Raw genomic sequence first — 17,616 nt, 5'->3', positions numbered from 1 at the left:
AACATAAAAGACAGTAAGGCCCCAGGACACTTTCTTCTTCAGAAGGATGGTGATGAACTTACATTGGTAAATAATAAAGCTAAATTTGGAAGTCTGGGATGTTTAGGAATTTGTTGGTGACTTTTGTTTAAGAAATTAGCTAAGAGGATCTGCAGTGAATTCTGCCTTACGTAAACTTCCAGCAGTTCCATGAACATGGAGCTAAGTTGTAGTTGTTGCTCTGACAGCTGTCTACACAAGAAATGTCCGTATGGTCGCTGGGGTTTTTGATGCTTGCTCGCTGCATGACCTGAAACACAGAGCTGGGTAAAGCTGCTTGCCCTAAATAGTTTGAAAATACAGGTCATTTGTAACCTCTCAAACACAGCAGTTTTGTTTTTGCCCCCACAGTACGCGCAAGGATAGCACCCCTTTTGCAGAGAAATTTTGTCTCAGCTGTAGTCTTTCACATCAGACTGGGACTTTAACTTGTAACAGCAACACTTTTTGCACAGTTTGATTTGATAAATCTGGGTGAATAGCGTCAGAGAGGCAGCAATAGCTATTGCAAAAAAAAATATTTCTCATTTGATGCAGTCTTAATATTTTATGTACTTATCCTCCATCCTGCTTTTTCCTATGCTCCCACTTTCAAAATGCATGTTGGAAGAAGAAATGTAGAAAAGCAAGTGGGAAGTTTTGTTTTTAGCTGTTGCTTCACGTGGGGGCTGCACAGAAAGCACCACCTTCAGTGGTCAGGTCTACAAGCCTGAAAGCTGCTGCAGACAGGATACCTCGATGTTTTAAACCACAGACATTTATCAACTTGTTTTGTTTTGGTAGAAGACTACTTTCCATGACAAAACTACTACTGAAAGCTGTGGCCATTTCAATCCGCCCACAACCTTGCAAGTAGTAAGAGTGGGATTTCACGGGTTCTGACAGCCTCCATGAAGACTCCTAACAACAGTAATAAAACACAGCAAGTATGACAACGGCTGAAAGAGGTTGCTAAAAACTATTCCTTAAGATCAGCTGCGAAACCCGATGGTAGAGAAAAGGAACGTCCAGACAACTTTGTTCTGGAGTGGGACTCGGAGCACTGCTGCTTGCTTCCTGAGACTCTCCGATTCCTTTTCTCTCTCCACTGGGTTTTACACTTCCTACACTTTGGTACGGATATATTTATGGTTTTTATTTCTTTCTTACGTTGTCTGTCGTTTCTCAGGTGATAGCAAGGTATTAGGCACCGCTAACAGAAAAATTTGGTTTCAGTTCTTCACTATAAATTTGTTTTTCTAACAACCTGATTCTCTGTCTTCGTAATATTAAAATAATAATATGGTATAATGACACAGGTGTACCGTGAGGTTCGTATTATTAACAGGTATCAGTATGTTTAAAATCTGTAGAAAGGTAAGCTCCATTATGGACTTTTATTATGTTGTTACGCAGGTTTATTACCAGCATTGTTCTTGACTGTTTGGCCACTCTTTTGTTTTCCCAGTGTATAATGCTGCTGGAACTCCGTGCGCATTGATCTTCCTTTACCTCGGCACTAGGGTGTTTTTGCCATCAGCTCTCATAACACCAGCTTCCACAGTAGCCAACTGTGTAATTCAATCATGAAGTGAGAGGGGTAAGGAGGTGACTTGCCTGCAGTTTCTAGAGGTCTGGCTCCATACGAAAGGCCACTGACTTTCTTACATTCTCCTAAAAAGTGAGCTGCTTCAAAGACAGATTTTAGAAGCAACTTTACAAACTCTGAAACTGTTTCAAGTAGGTCAGACTGTATTTCCAAAGAAAACGCTGCGTATTACTTAAACGATATACTATGGCCTATACTGTCCTGTGATCAGCAAGTAGAAAATGCTCAGTGGCCGTGAGCGGAAAAATAGACTGAAATCACAACTGAAGTCACGGACCAGAGTTTTCAGGCAAGATGTATAATAGTCTCATTGTAAGGGCTTCGCAAATTAAACGTGCTTTATAACAGGTTGCACAGATGTTTTGTCTAGGGACTTCCACCCACCATTATATGTAGTATGAAAAATTAAATTAGTTGTAATATTACTAGCTTATCCAAGAGCTTATCAACCAACAGTACATGATAATGCCCTAAGGTACTTTCCGTCTTTCTTTACAACTCATAGTTATGATCTCAGAGTTGATCGTAAAGTTGGGAGTGCTAAGTTAAAAGCAGACTGTACCAGATGTGATGAGATTTGGCTAATCAATCTTTGAACAGATCTAGTACAGCATTAGAATGTCAGTGTTTATATGTAGCTACAGGTTTTAGTTACTGTTAGAGACTTCTTTTCTAGCATTTGCAACTAGAATGTGTTTGCTATTTTACTTTAAAACTTCTGTGTTATCCCACTGTGCTTTGCTATTGTAAATATAACAGCAAAATAACTGGTTATCGTCTTCTAGTTATGTTATTAGGTCAATTAAACCAGCTGAAATAAGAAAGTTGCCACAGTCAGGCACAAAAGAGGCTTCAGAATTGGCAGTGCCAAACAAAATGGCGTGTAAGGTCTGAATTAAAAAACAAGCCTTTGCCATTCTGGTGGTTTAACCTCAGTCAGCAACTGAGGCAACTAGGAAGAAAATTAACTCTATCCCAACCGAAGCCAGGACACACACATAGGGCTGCGCAGTATTAGGAATACGCGAGGCCAGGTGGCTGACTGTATATGCTCATTTGTGTATATAATGTTGGGCAAGGAAGTAAAACAGATCCAAGCTCCTTTACAGAAGCTGTACCTTTTATTATTCTTAATACTACTTTACTTAACACTGCTGTTTTAAATCCCTGAAATACTCTGCACAATCAATTTGATAAAAAAGGCCATTCAGCTGCATAGTAGAAGCTTCTGGGAAAAGCTACTTCCAGTAAATAGAAATTCATGTTCATAAGGAGCAAAGACTGATTTTGCACATAAAGCTAAGGCTAAAGGTGGTACTCACCAGCTTCACGCAGATAATGAAAGGTGGAGTTGCGTCTTTGAAGTGACATATAGGAATTTTTGGTTTTGGTCTCTCCTGCAGGAAAAAGCAGATGACTTCAGTAGAGAGGCACACAGGATTACTTGTTAGCTTAGTTTTAGGAGCTACTAACACTAAAAGGGGAAAAAATTACTTTGAGACCTCATGCTAAATAGTCCAGCTGGTCACATGCTTCCGCTCATTATTTTGCCAGTCATTTCAAGTACCCCTTATTTTCTTACCATAATCTTTCAATACAATTGTGTTTCTTCGAACGAAGTTACACGTTACACCAGATCTGAATGAAGAGCTTTCTGCTGTTGAAAGGAGAAGGTCTCACTCCTCTCCTCCACTGCTTCTTCCTTACCTCCAAGCTCTGCTTTTAGCCCTTTCCCAAACAATTCCCTCTTTGATCCGATTGCAAGGTATGCTGCTTTAGTAGCCTACCCCATTAAAAATATGTTCCTTCTTTTTTTGGCAGGTTAATTTTCTGCCACTTTAGTGAGCTGCATCAGCTTACTGTGCCATCAGAGAAGCATCAGAGCAGGCACAATAGTGGATACAAAGGAGAATCTTTCCCTCTCAGTAGGAGCTGTTACATGGCTTATGCTCAGCTGGGACTTCACCATGGATCCAAGCTGCAGGACTTTCTAAGGATTCACAACAGGTTGCAGTACAATCTTCTTTACAACTGATCTGAGAGGATGGGTATGTCTCAGGAAGACAAATGCACAGGATCTGTAACAAATATGCTGACAGTATTACTGCACTGGTAGTTAGTGAGTCCTCGGTATTCCAGGTCAAAATCCTGAACTCCGATTGCTTTCATGCGGCTGAAAGCACTCATCTTCCCAGTATAGAATTTGATTTTACAGTCACCCTAGTCTAACCACAAGCTGTATCTGAGGAGGTGCCCCTCCTCTCCCTCTACCCCTCCCTCAGTCCTACTCCGTCAGATACAAGGAACACGCAACCTCAGGGTAATTTGATTCACAAGATAACTTGCTGGAAAACCTTTTATTTTGAGGGTTCCTTTTCTGCCAGATCAGCTAACTGAATCAAGTCATCCTTTAGCCACAAGATTGCTAGACCCATTATAAACAAAGCAGTGGGAGTGCGTGGCTGAGGCCAGCGAGCGCAGTCAGACCACCCCTGCAGTTAGACTGGCTAAGCTGTAATGTCAAATTGCACTCTCGGAAGACTGCGCTCACAGGATCTGATCCAATGCCCAGTGAAACTAAGAACGGTCTTTTCACCAACTGTTGTAGGGACTGAATCTGGATGAAGCTTTACTCCTGGTCTTGAGCTAATTGCTATCGTGAAATTAATACTGCGACAACATTTTTCTTTCTATATGGATTGTTTATCGCTATCTAAATACTATGCTTCCCTGTCTAGGGAATAAAATGTTGCCGCTTTCAATTTTAGGCTCCAAACGAACCTATCAGTTTTGTTCAGATACGGTATAATATACAGACAGGTTACAATTAATCACAGAAGCTTTTTTAATTTTAATAGATATTTGACTTTTATCCATCATGAGCCAAATTCTACTCCCACTTAAAAGAAAAGTGTCAGTGAAGGCACTGTTTTACCCCATCATCAGAATCCTTCCAGAGTATATATATTTTTGTCTTTCTAAACTGACTTCAGTGAGTGTGAGGTCCGTAGTTCTGGCTCCATGGTTCACATTCCAGGATCAATCCCCAGCTATCTAGTCTTCTGTCACGGCCTCCTCATCAAAATGAGTTGCTATACAGTATTTAAAATCAGTGATGTATTCTTTCATCGCATTTCCCAGAACACTTCTAGATCACAGTAAAGAATGCAAGAGTACTTATAACTAACCTCAGATTCTTCATAGGTGTAGAATCCTTTTGTTATTTTCTTTTCATCAACATCACAAAACGCAGTTACCTGGCAAAAGAGAAGCAGAGCATTTCAATACCATTCTTTGGTACCAGCAGATATTTCACCCGTAGCGTATCTATGTAAGTAACGCTACAGGCATGTGAATGAACACGGGAATAGGGCAACGCACCCTGGTCCTCCTATGGAGCTTAAAAATTTACTAAATCCTTTCTGGGTGTATCTTAAGGAGATGGGCAAATTTTGTAGTTGTCTATGAGCACATTATGTTTTTATGAACGTGGGAACAGGTGATCTAAGCTACTGACTGCATGAAACAACATCTATGAGATCATCAACTTCATCCTCAGCGATATGCTAAGTAAACTAAAAACAGAGACTAGCCTCCTCATTTTGGCACTTCCACTAAACACCTAAGATTAGATAATACAAACCATCCTCGTTCTGCCCACCACAAGCTTATAATCTCCCACCAGATACCTCAGTATAACAGTGCTGCACTGTTGCTTTGGATGCTCTGGTAATACCAGCCTCAATTCTAGGTCATAACACACCAAGGTTGGGAATTTCTATGGGTTTGGACTTTGTATTTTTCAATGGAAATGTTCAGCAGATTTGGTGTTTAAACACTTACGATTACTGCTTCGTTTTGGTTATTCTTACTGTAGTTATGGACGCATTATTTGCAGCCCTAGTTGCCAAATATTTCAGATTTTTTTAATTTGCATTCCTCATAAATACGCAGGCAGATTAAATACCTGCAGTCCAAAATACACAGTGGCCTCATTTTTGAACCATTAGGTTGCCACTAACATTTGGGAAGACTTTTTAAAATAAACATAGCTACGTTTTCCTCTGACTTCCATTGGATCTATTTGTGTTATCTACACAGAACTCTTACACTGAAGCAGAACAGTTAAGATAGTTAAGGTCTTGCAGAAATCAATTATTCTGGTGAAAGCTGGATAGCGGTTTTCCTAGCCTTTTAATTGCTGCATTAAAAATTGATTAACAACACTTACTGCTGAGAAAATTTGAAAAGCCAAACAGCTGTTTATTAATTTATTAAGTTAGAGAAGGCTGCAAAAGGCTGGCTTGCTTTCTGCGTCTACAAATCTCTCTCACACGTTTTCCTCTTGTGATTAAGAGAGTTTTCTTTTACCTAAAGTGACCTCATTCTGTGTGTGCAGAGGAAAAAACTGACACAAGAGCACTGGTGTCATAATGCTAAACTTTTGCGTCCTTTATTGCTACCTCACTCGCGATGCAGCGTGCCACCTTTACAGCCCAAGGGCAAAACTCCAGAGGAACAGAATGGTGTTAGATGTGTGTTTACAGGCAACGGCCAGATAGAGCTGCATTCTCTTGAAACATAAAAGGTGTTTTTACGTCAAAAATACTTCAGAGATATTTCCATTCTCCAATGAAACAGTTTTCTATCCAAATCCTTAAATACCATAATCTCAGTTCTTCCATAAACATCAATGGAAAGAGAATACAAACAAAAACATCAAGGGACTACAAATATGGCTAAACACCACCACCAGCACACAAGGTCACTGTGGAAAATACAGCTAATAAACTGGAGGGGGTGGGCAGGTTCCAACCTCCTTGGAACCACTTTGCGGTAGACATTCATACCTGGAAAATAGGTTGCTTGAAAACAGGCACCAAAAGAAATAAAGACCAGAACATTAAGGAAACATTAAATTTTCACTTTGGGGCTGTATGACTAAAGGAATCGCATTACAGGCCAGCTGATCCAGACTTTTGCTTTGGACGTTCCTGATGCAGGGATCGCACTAAGGACCCTTCCCCCTGTTTCAGGCCTTATAATGGAAATAGACAGAAAGGAGGGAATTCAGGGCAGTCCCAGGAAGTTACTAGACATTATACAAGGTCTTTGTGGCTGATGCAGGCTGGGTTAGACAGTAGCAAACACAAGCAACTCCAAGCACGAAGACTAAGAACAAGGATCTTTCTTAGGCTTTCTTTTGTCTCTTAAACGCAAGATAATACACTTTACCTCTGTGGCCCTATTTCCATGCCCACTGTAATGCTTTATTGTAGGTGAAAAATCAGATGGTGTGGACTGAGCACAGTAAACTACATCCCAAAATTTCCTCTACCCCTCTTATATATGTGTACATACATACACCACCCCCCCCCCCTAATTATGCATATATGTGAAGGGAAGCAAGTAGAAGCCACTGTGGAAAGAGAGGTTACTTAGCTGTATACTTTTCATTCTGTGTTAACCACCTTTACAATTCTCAAATATTCTGAATCTCAGTTCCACCACTAATGTTTTACTGTCCTACAAGCTGTGATCATTATAAACAAAATTTAGCAGGATACGTCTTCACTGTCAACCCAACAGTGTTTTGGGAATAAATACAGTCCAATACATTGACTTATCTTCCAATAATTGAAGCTATTTTTTCAGCTGCTTATACTCTATAGATTTTAAAAACTAAAACAAAACACCAAAACTTTTGACATAAGGTAAAGTGAAGTTCTATCTACACTTCAGTGTCAGTAACCGAGAATTCAGCTGTAAGATCCGTGCTGGGAAGTATCACACTGTTCACCTTCAGCATGTTATAATCCAGTTAATAGAAACCCCTGGCTGGTGCACAGACTTCTTCTTAACATGAATGGTGTTAGAGAACCAAAGATAGTTCTTGTATCACTAGATTACCAATAACCATAATACTTCCTCTCATCCTGTGCCATAACTCATACTACCACACGTAGAACATTCTGCAAACTGTCTTTGCCGTACTAACCACCCGCAGACGACCCAGCACACGGAACTCCTGGTAACAGCAGCTGCGTGAAAAAAAACAAACTTGACAGGTAAGGCTGTGACAAATTTCCCTTGGAAGATGGAAATGACTCTAACCTTTTTTTGAGTTACCACTAAGGTATCTCTAAGTATAATTTTCAATGGATTCAGCCAGCTTAAATGTGATATTTATAGTATTATAAAACAGGTCAGACTTGAGTGGGCAATTTTTCTGCCAGACTGTACACCATGTGGGTGGCCAAAATGTAAGTCAACTATTTTTCTGACACACACTATTTATTTTCCAATTAAAGAAAATCTATGGCTGGAGTCTAAATACAGGACTTACGCACAGTTGTTTATCCTATAAGGAGAACTCAAGGCATCAGGCTTAAATGAGCTATTTACTTTATACTATTAGGATAAACCCAGAGTTACCTATTTATTTTCCTGCATTAATGGGCTTCTTTCTCATTATCTTTTATGAAGACCATCTATCCACACATGAACTACCGTCTCCCAGGGAGGAACCTATGAATTATAAAGCTATAAAGCAGTCTCACATTGTTCCCTCCCCCCCAGCAAAATGGCTTTTGCAACGCCCCTGACAATATGAAACCACTGAAGCTTACAGAGTCCTCAGATCACACTTCAGTTTTAAGAAAATATATAAATGACTACATATTTTTGTTTCGAACATCACTTGTATGAAAATTTGCACAATTCCAAAACAAAAAAAAAGGCAGCTATTTCTCTCTGCTAAAAACTGGAAGAAACAGCTAGAGCTCTGTTATATACAAGCTACATAATTACTGTAAGTAATTTTTACAAATATCGATTGCAACATACATTAACAGCAGTGTAAAGGAAAAAGGAGAAATAATTTTCTCCCTCATAAGAGCAAGTTTATATGGCTCAAAAGAGAAGATATTTACTAAAAAAAAACCCTCTCTGCTAGGGGAAGACACGTTTGAGGAAGATAAAAGCACTTCTCTGGCTGGTTCTTTTTAATAAACACAGCAGCTGTGTGAAGGGACACACAGGCTGGGACTATCAGACCTCCCTGTGGTAAAAGGAGATTAATGGGCAGCAGATTCATCCTACTCCAAATGTACAATCTAAGACGACAGTAAGAGTGGGCTTGGGGTGCAACTGTAATTATTTAGCTCTTTGAGCTGTGCTACTATTACACAAGAATTAACAGTTTGTTTCATACTTGACTTGTTTACTGCTTTGTTGGCTACTGCAGAGGATGCTTCCTTACACTTCCCATTCCACTCAGATTTCCTAATGGAAAAACTGGAAGATTTCATCAGCTTAATAATGTCCTTTTATGGTGAAATGATCTTCATAGGATTTTATTCCCTCATCTTATTTTCACCTGTGGTCTGCTTTAGGTCTGCAATAATCATTTACAGAAAGCAACAAAAGGTAACCACAGCAAATTCTCAAGATCTGTTCTAGCCGGAAGGATACGAGAGGCAAGTTTTAGAAGGGAAAGTGAATAACTTATAGAGCGTGACAGAAAAAATGGACAACCCTTTTGATAAATCGTCACCTGCACATTGTCTCGTCTCCCTCCTCATTACATCAATTGGTCTCATAAAATTTATCTTTAAAGAAGACAACCTGCAAACTCTACAAAATCCTGTATGAGCAGATCTTCCCTATTGCATTCTCTCCACATCTCATGCAATCCTTGATCCATTTTAAACTTCTAGTGACCCTCTTGGTTCTTCTGTTTATAATTCTTTCATTCAAACTTGTATAAAGCCTTGGATGCATGTTAATATACATCTCCGCAAAAGTTAAATCAATTTTGGCCATTCGTGTCAAAACAAAGTAACTGAAAGCATTATAATGCAAATTTAAATAGATACAGTTAATGACAAACAGAACAAGAGACACGCAGAGGCATAAACATCTTCCAGTACACCACAAGCGGAACCATGAAACTAGCAAGCAACCCCCCGTCACAATCTGAGTGATTTTCAGTATCAGGTGCCGCTTTTATTTCACCTCTTTAGCGTTACAGCCATGACAGAAGCTGTGGGTATCTTTAAATTCCAAGCACACATTTCATGACTCCATTTAAAGACACTATTCCATTGAAGACAGCAGCATCTTCCCTCTTTGCACATATACATAATGAAGTTGCTCCAGAGAATTTTAATACCAGAATCCAACATGCAAAATAAGCTTCTAAATATTGTACACGCAAAATTTCCTTTATTACATACAACATACAACTGCCTTTATATGTAAGCGTGGGGACTAGCTGCGTGTCTCATTCCTCTAGAACAGGTAACTACAATAGTTATGCCAGTAACTTTTCCAGTGTGCATGCCTCTGTACTGACAAAACAGACATTGCAAAAAGCACATCTTCCCGAATGGAAGCAGCAGGGAGATCTCCCTGCCATATTTCAGCATGAAGTATTCGCTATAGTCCAAAATGAAGCCTCTATTTTACCCCGTGCCATTTTAGGATGCTTTATATCTGGATTTAACTGAAGCTTTCAAATCTCATCTCTCTTGTCTTGTTCTGTAGGCTCTCTTTCAACTCGCTTTCACGTTGTCATTCTGTCTTTCGCTCCACAGTCAAGGTGGGTGTAATATTGTTCCCTTTATTTATGTCTCTCTGCTTTTACATGTCCCCACTTCAGTCTCTCATACTGCCATTCATATACTTTAGAGTCGTTAAAATGCTACAAAACTTAAACATTTCTTGCTTTTGTGAGTGAGCTGAAGGATCATAGTTGAAGTACATGGTTTAGTGATGTTGCTCGTAGAAAAAGGTGAAGAGAAACAAACAGATGATTTTAAATGGTTAATGAGCTAGGAAAAAGGGTGTACAAAATACTTCGTTGAAGCTTTCAAGCTTGCCACTGGCAGATAGGGTTGTCATAGAGAAAATTCATGGGCTGGCTGTGTACTAGTACTGTTTCCATGCTACTAATTAGCTGATGCTTATTTCGTCCTTTCCCCCTCCTTTTCTGTTAGCTACTTGAGCACTATTTTCAGCTATCGGAAATGACATAAAATGTTAATGCTGCAGTTCTCCTTTTAGTTAAAGTTTGATGGAGAATAAAAGAGCAGACAAGACAGCTCAGAAACCCTCCAGGCATATGTAGCATCCCAAAAACATTTGGTTTCCATCCTCAGCTGCAAATTATAGACAAGACGGATGTGTTTTAAACAAAAAAAGGTCTGTTCGACTTCATTCTTGCAGAAATGCTAATACTGAACCACTGTCAACTGCGTGAATCAAGAAGGGGACAGCCAGGAAACAGAATTTCCCTAAGAATACTGAGATCCTGGTAATTAATTCATAAAAAACCTACAAGTTGAATAATTTTTTTCTTGTGTTGCTGTTTAGCAAAAATACTGAGCCTTGGATTTTTGCCTGAACTCTTTGGAGACAAAGCATTATTTTAATATTCGCCATACAGATGTCTGAAGAAAAAGAGAGACTATTGCTTAGGTGTCTTTTTCTCTTTTAACATAGCCATAATTCAAATGCAGACTGTTTTCCAGACTAAAGTAATAATTTGTTAGTGAGTATGAGCATACACAGACTGCTGTTTCCTGGAATTGCCAAAATTCTGTTTTCTAAGAAACAATGCTGTTCAGCATGCAACGTACTTACACTTTTCAAACATCCCACAAAAAACTAGTCAGTGTAAGAAATAAATTGCTTCGTTTATCAGGTTCTAAAAATACTAGAAACATTCTTTATAACACAGGCTGTATGTAATAGGTTTGGCGGGGGTGTTATTTATTCTATGAGTATGTGTCCCAAATTTTCTACAGGTACTTAGCACCAATTTAGAAAACAACCCTGCTCTGATTCCACATTCTGACGGAAATCAGTCTCATGACATCTAATACAATTCTGAATCTCAATAAAAGGATGCAGCAACAGTGAAACAGAGCGTAGGTGAAATTTTCAAGAGAGTCTAAACTGACTTAAAGTATAAAAACAACTGAAATTAAATTCAGATAGTTAAATTGTAAAGCTTAGTTAAATTATACAGCCTATGTTGGCAATTTTACTTTCATTTCAAAGGGTATTAGACCTTTTAAGATCATACTGTTTTACACAACTGGACCTTCAGAGCAGAAAAAGGTAATTGTATTGATGTAATACATCATATTTTATCTTAAGGGGCTTTTGGAATTGTATTTTAAAGGTGTCTATTTTACATAATTGATGAATTCATATCCCAGGGCCTCTGTTTACAAGACAACACTAGATTCTACTTGTAGATTCAAAATGATACTGAATCTCTAGTGTTCTCGTAATTAACAGAACATGTGAAAGCTTAAATCTTGTTAAGGTAGTCTTTAAAGGGTGAGACAGGGAAAGTATTTTATTGTTTTTAGGGCTGGAAAGGACAAAGCAACAACTATTTACAGCCTTTGTTCATATGGGATTTTAGAGTCTTTGGCAAGAGTTGTAGATTAGCCACAAAATACCTGAAGGATTTTTGAGGAAAAGTATAACATGGAGTTTAACTAGCCTCCTTTTACTGTTATTAATTTAGAATAAAATCAAGACTGCCATGAATTACCTACTGCAAATTTTATGAATTTATTTCCTGAAATTCCAGCAGCATAATCCTTTGATTACCACTTGGAGAAGTGAGATGTTTTAACTACTTCTACAGCCTTTTGCCAATGACTTACTATGAAACATTAGGATATCATTTAAGCTTCAGTTCTGACTGAGATGGATAGGACTTGGGATCCCACTTTTGGAAAAGCTAGGAAGTTACAATGGCAATCATAGCGAGCCTGAACAACTACATAAAACTAGTGCTTTAATCACCACAGATAACACTAATTTAATCAGAAATTAACTATCTAAAAGCTAGGCTTCTACTCTCGTTTAGGATGATACAAGTCACTTTCTGAAGCTATTTATCTTTGTTGGTTATTGAGAAAACCTCTGAATACTTCAGATAACATGTCAGGCTTAGTGGATAAAGTTTGATTACTCTATATAAGGTCTTAAGGATCAGACTGTGACTGCATTTTAGCAGTAGTTTTCTGCAGTACATTTGCAAAATGAGTCATACTTGGCATGTGCAATTGCATCTGGCATGTAAGCTTGCTAAATGTGTCTGGTATAGTATCCAGTAATTAATGGGTTAACACTCAATGCAATATTTCAGTATCATACTAAAGCATACTGGAATATGTGCAATTGTAGCCTTGACAGAAGCAAAATAGTATCACGGCCTGCAGCACTGCCAAAGCAAACGTTATGTAAAGGTCAGCTGGAAAGAACGTCAAGATCCAGTTAATTAGAACCACACGGCCAGCGCTAGCATACTGGGGAATGAAGGTTGTTCCTTACCGACGACGAGGTAAAGCTTTGGTTCTTTGGCAGAAAAATGGCAAAACCCGACCAATATTATTTTTCTCTTGCCCTTTTTATCACCTCTGCAGTGACATCTTCAAATTATCATTGTGTTTGCTGAACAGGATGCGAAGTCCTGAATGAGTCACCTATAGAAGTAGGTGGCAAATGTAACCCAAAGCTAGAGAGGTGTTCTATCTTAATCTCAGTCTCCATTTTGGCTTGGCACAAAAAAAGCTAAAAACCAAACCAAACCAAAGCAAAAAAAAAAATCCAACACCTAAGATGGCGAGACACTGCTACAAAAAGAACATAGTCTATTTTTTCCGTAACATCTCAAAAATCCCTGCTTGCACAGTACTACCAGACAAGCTGCCATCTCTTCCCTTGGAACTTATTTCCTAGTTCTCATAATTTTGTAGACAGAAAAGTGCAATGGTTGCTTGTAAGTTAGAGAAATTCACAAAGTGCTCTGCAAAATACTAATGAAAGAGAACATTTTCATAAACCCCCCAAAGTCACGTGCACAATGCACTGCATGACCAAGATAACTCAATACATTTAATGGATGGTTCTGTCCTGTGGGAATGAAGTAACTGATTGGAGACACATAGCATTTAATCTTCTTTCTTCATACAGTTCACCCACTGCCGCATGATGGCAATGAAAGAGGGATGGCATTGGAGTACCAAATTCAGGTTCAATTCTTGTGTTGTATATTTACTGTGTGAGTGTCTCCCATGTCTATTCAGTAATTTTGACTATGGGTATACAAATTTCTTCTATTTTTTTATGTGTGTGTGGTCTGAGGACCACTGCATTAATCAGGTTTATATATGTATTTGTCATTTTGTCTTCCCATCCATATTTTTAAGAAAAGAAAACACATTTGGTAATAAAATGAATGTTCTGTGGTTCTTTATAAGAAACAGCCATTTGACATTAGCCCTAAAGTCTTTATCTAACAAAAAGTTATTACACAAAAGAAAATGCTATAAAAGTAAGGTATTTAAACTCTCAGACAAATCTCTCCTGAGAAACATCTGCCATTGCCAAATATAAGTAACCTCCACATTTTCAACTGACTGTAAATTGAATTAGATAGTCATGTACAATAGTTTCTACTCGCCTGTTCACCTCGCACCCTCCCCCTATTTTTAAACAATCAAGCTTTTCAAAAGGGAGTTACAGTGCAACTACTCCTCATAATACAAACCAGGTTGCTCAGCATCTGATAGGGACCTGTCCAGTATCCACTTAGGAACTGGGCAAATATTACACATGTATGAACAATCCTGGACAAGATAGTTTAGTTTTACACCATCCAAATAAAGAGTTATTCTACTTACCCAGGGTACCTGGCTACTACAGTGGTTAGTTACGCAGTAGCAGGCCATAAACAGTTATGTAGTGTGTCTAACCTCTTATCGTGCTTAGTCATCAGCAAGCAGGAACATAGGTGCGTATGTTGCACTACATACACACCGTACGCTATAAATAATGTAATATATCATTTGAAAAGAAGAAATACATTATGCAGAATACTGAGAATTTCCCCAATTTATATTAATCATCAACTAGTACTTTGGGGACACACTATCTTATGAGAATTTTCCTACATTATGTTGGAAGAAGCAAGGAGGCATATGAAAGAGAAGAAAGTGGTTTTGTACAGATGTTACCCAACTCTTACTAGCTCACCTTTTTCTGATTAGCTGGTGACAAGCTTCTGTAGAGCTTCTTGCCTTGCTTGCCAGCATTCCAAATGGTGAATGATGTCCAGGAGCTCAGGACTCTGTCTTCAAGAAACCTGACTCGGTGATTCCAGATGGTTCCCCTGGACAGTTAGAAAAAGGGTGGATTTTGACCCCTAAAGCTTTTAGCATTGTTATATATCTATATGCATATGTACATACTCACATACGTATAAACCTGACCAAACTGATTCAACAAGATACAAAAAAATCACACCAAAACATTATACTAGAAATTTCCGAGGGAAATGTAAACTGTTGCTAGAAAAACAGAAATTCTGTGGAAGTTCTCAGACAAAAATCATTAGGATAGATTTGAAGCTGTAGCTAAACCACTATTATTTTCAAGAACCCTAATAGAAGATCACAAGAAGATGAAAAACTGTGGCTATGGTAATCAAATTCAATACCGACAACTGCAACTGCCCACCAATACAGTTTGCCCATACCCGTACCCACCATATGAACTGCTCTATAACCCTGCAGTGCATACAGGCAAACCATCTCCTAAATCCAAGATGACCTCTTCATGTTCCATCTGCCTGTGAATTCATTCTCCTTTGTCAATGCGAAGTTGAAATCTCACAAATTCAGTACTCCAGTCGACCCAAATATCCAGCCCAATGCTACAATGAAAGTCCATTTACATTGCGGTATTCGGCTGAAGTCTTCAGCGAGTCAGCTGAAGCTCTGGATCAGTGGACACCCGTACAGCAACAATCGCTGAACTGCAAAATCACATGCAACACTGAAACTACCGGCTGTTACACACCATTCACACTTAGGAATGTGCACACACACACTTTAGACCAAATAAAAGTTATTAAATTTAAAAGGTTCCAAAGTATTATTCAGCAGCAATACAAATGCGACTGTGCCTTTATTTGAAGATGAGTTTTATAAGAAATAGCATTTCTAGAAACAAAGAGCAGTGGAAAATTTTTTCTTTTTTTTTTTTTTGGAAACAGTGGTATGCTTCATAAAACTTCTTAAAATATGCTTTAGAAAACAAGAAAACTGGCAGATGTCTGTGTCCAATTACACATTTATGTCTTTATATTTGTAATAAGTTCCACAATATAATTTAAGCCAAGCAATTGAGGTAAAAAACTGTGAGACTAACACCAAATGATGAACCACTTGGCTTTGGAAACAGTGACAAGGGAACAACATCTTTAGAAACTGAAGGCTGGATGGGATCTTCAACAAGTTCAACATATGTTCTTGGAAAGAGGGGACAACTTCAAGGAAAGCATTTCATTCATCCCAACTGCATTAATTAATTCACTTTGACAATTACAACTTCTTGTGTGTGTGCGCGCACGCACATGTGCACATTTCTTATCACTTTCAATTGCTTTTAAAACAGCAATTCCCACCATATAATGTAATATTTAAGACTACTTCATTTACAGTGGTTTAAACAAAACTGCCTGCTGTTAAGAACATCTCTTTTACGTCCAGGGTTCATTTAATATTCATTAACTAGGAACCTATCTTATACTTAATAAATAGTTTTCTAGATACAGTAAATTGATGTCCTCAATTTATGGTGTAACGAATGAATCTCCCTAATCTACATCTCTTGAACAAGGCACCTTGAGTTGAAAATTTCTTTCATAGGAAATTCTGATAAACAGGATAGCATTTCTTCAGACAGGTTTTTCCATTTGCTTTATCACGACAGAACACAATACGCTTTATAACAATTGTTACAATTTGTTCTACAAATTGTAATATATCTTGTGATCCAAGAAATTAGATGCTGAAATTAGTGAAAGCATTAACGGAAAAAAACTAGTCATTTTCCTGTGAGATCCTAAAGCTGCCTATGGTTTTCTTTGTCTTGGGAAGCACATATTTTTTCCTACCAATATACCTTCGTCACAGTTCAACTTTGAGCCCCACAGTCTTCTGACTGTATCAAGTTAGTATGGAATTTAAACACCAAAATACTGAAAGAATATGTTATTTCCTCGGCTTCAAATAAGGCTTCCGATTCACAACTCAGCAGAGGTTATCGTCGGGCAGCTACAGCAAGCTACTTCTGGTCTGCAAGTGCAGTTTGCCATTGTATAGAAAAATCAAAATCCATTTAAGCTTCCTTGATGTTAAGGATCTAAACTGTCCAGGTGGGTAGAGAGTCAGGGACAGGAGCTGCTACAGCTATGCTGTTGCCAGTCGTTCTCATCAATGAATCAGACTGCTCCATCTCCCAGTTGCGGTTCTGATTATCCATAATCCTGTATGCATTACACCAGTTTTGGTTCTCTTACAAAACTGTAAATGCGTAAGTATGATCACGAGACATGTCTGATGATCTGGCATTACAGTAACATCTGACTTCTATAAAACATTTTCAAAATTTTCCTTTTTATAACGGATTATCAAATGTCACAAAACCAAGTTAATTGTTCTGAATTATTCTTACCTCTGAGGTACGAGTATAACATTTGAGGTTATTGAGGTTAACAGGTAACCTAACTTGCTCCCAAAAGTTTGTTAGCAAACTTTTCTAATATTTTACTGATAGGAATTTTGTATTGTTCCTTCACATCCCTGAATTATGGTTTGAAAATCATGAAACCGTCATAGCACTAAGACATACGGATTCTTGCTGGGATTATTAGTCAGCTCCAGAGAGCCCACTTCACTTCAGCATGCGATTTTTGAGCACAGCCAAATCCTGCTTAGCACTTCACTATTGATTGTGGTGTGATAACTTGGAAGGAACTTCACACACAAATAAATGTACCCAAGAAGAACGGTTACTCCATATAAAGTTTCCGCACTGTTTTGAAGACTACGGCTGTGCACCAGCACTTCAACTAATGGAGAAAAAAAAAAAAATCTTGGATTTGATTGCAAATCTCT

At 38.4% G+C, this 17,616-nt stretch overlaps 1 protein-coding gene across 1 annotated transcript in view; it reads right to left on the bottom strand.

Annotated features, from left to right (window-relative positions):
* Positions 1-17,616, bottom strand: part of B3GNTL1 (UDP-GlcNAc:betaGal beta-1,3-N-acetylglucosaminyltransferase-like 1) — a 126,020-nt gene that overhangs the window by 4,435 nt on the left and 103,969 nt on the right. Inside the window, exons 8-10 of the mRNA XM_009326138.1 lie at positions 14,690-14,825; positions 4,816-4,884; positions 2,950-3,024 (exon numbers count right to left, since the gene is read on the bottom strand). Of these exons, the coding sequence (XP_009324413.1) occupies positions 2,950-3,024; positions 4,816-4,884; positions 14,690-14,825 (280 nt within the window). The remainder of the gene's footprint in view (positions 1-2,949; positions 3,025-4,815; positions 4,885-14,689; positions 14,826-17,616) is intronic.

This window comes from Pygoscelis adeliae, unplaced genomic scaffold, assembly GCF_000699105.1.
Source record: "Pygoscelis adeliae isolate BGI_AS28 unplaced genomic scaffold, ASM69910v1 Scaffold61, whole genome shotgun sequence".
Taxonomy (NCBI): Eukaryota; Metazoa; Chordata; class Aves; order Sphenisciformes; family Spheniscidae; genus Pygoscelis; species Pygoscelis adeliae.
This window is presented reverse-complemented; position numbering and strand designations above follow the sequence as displayed.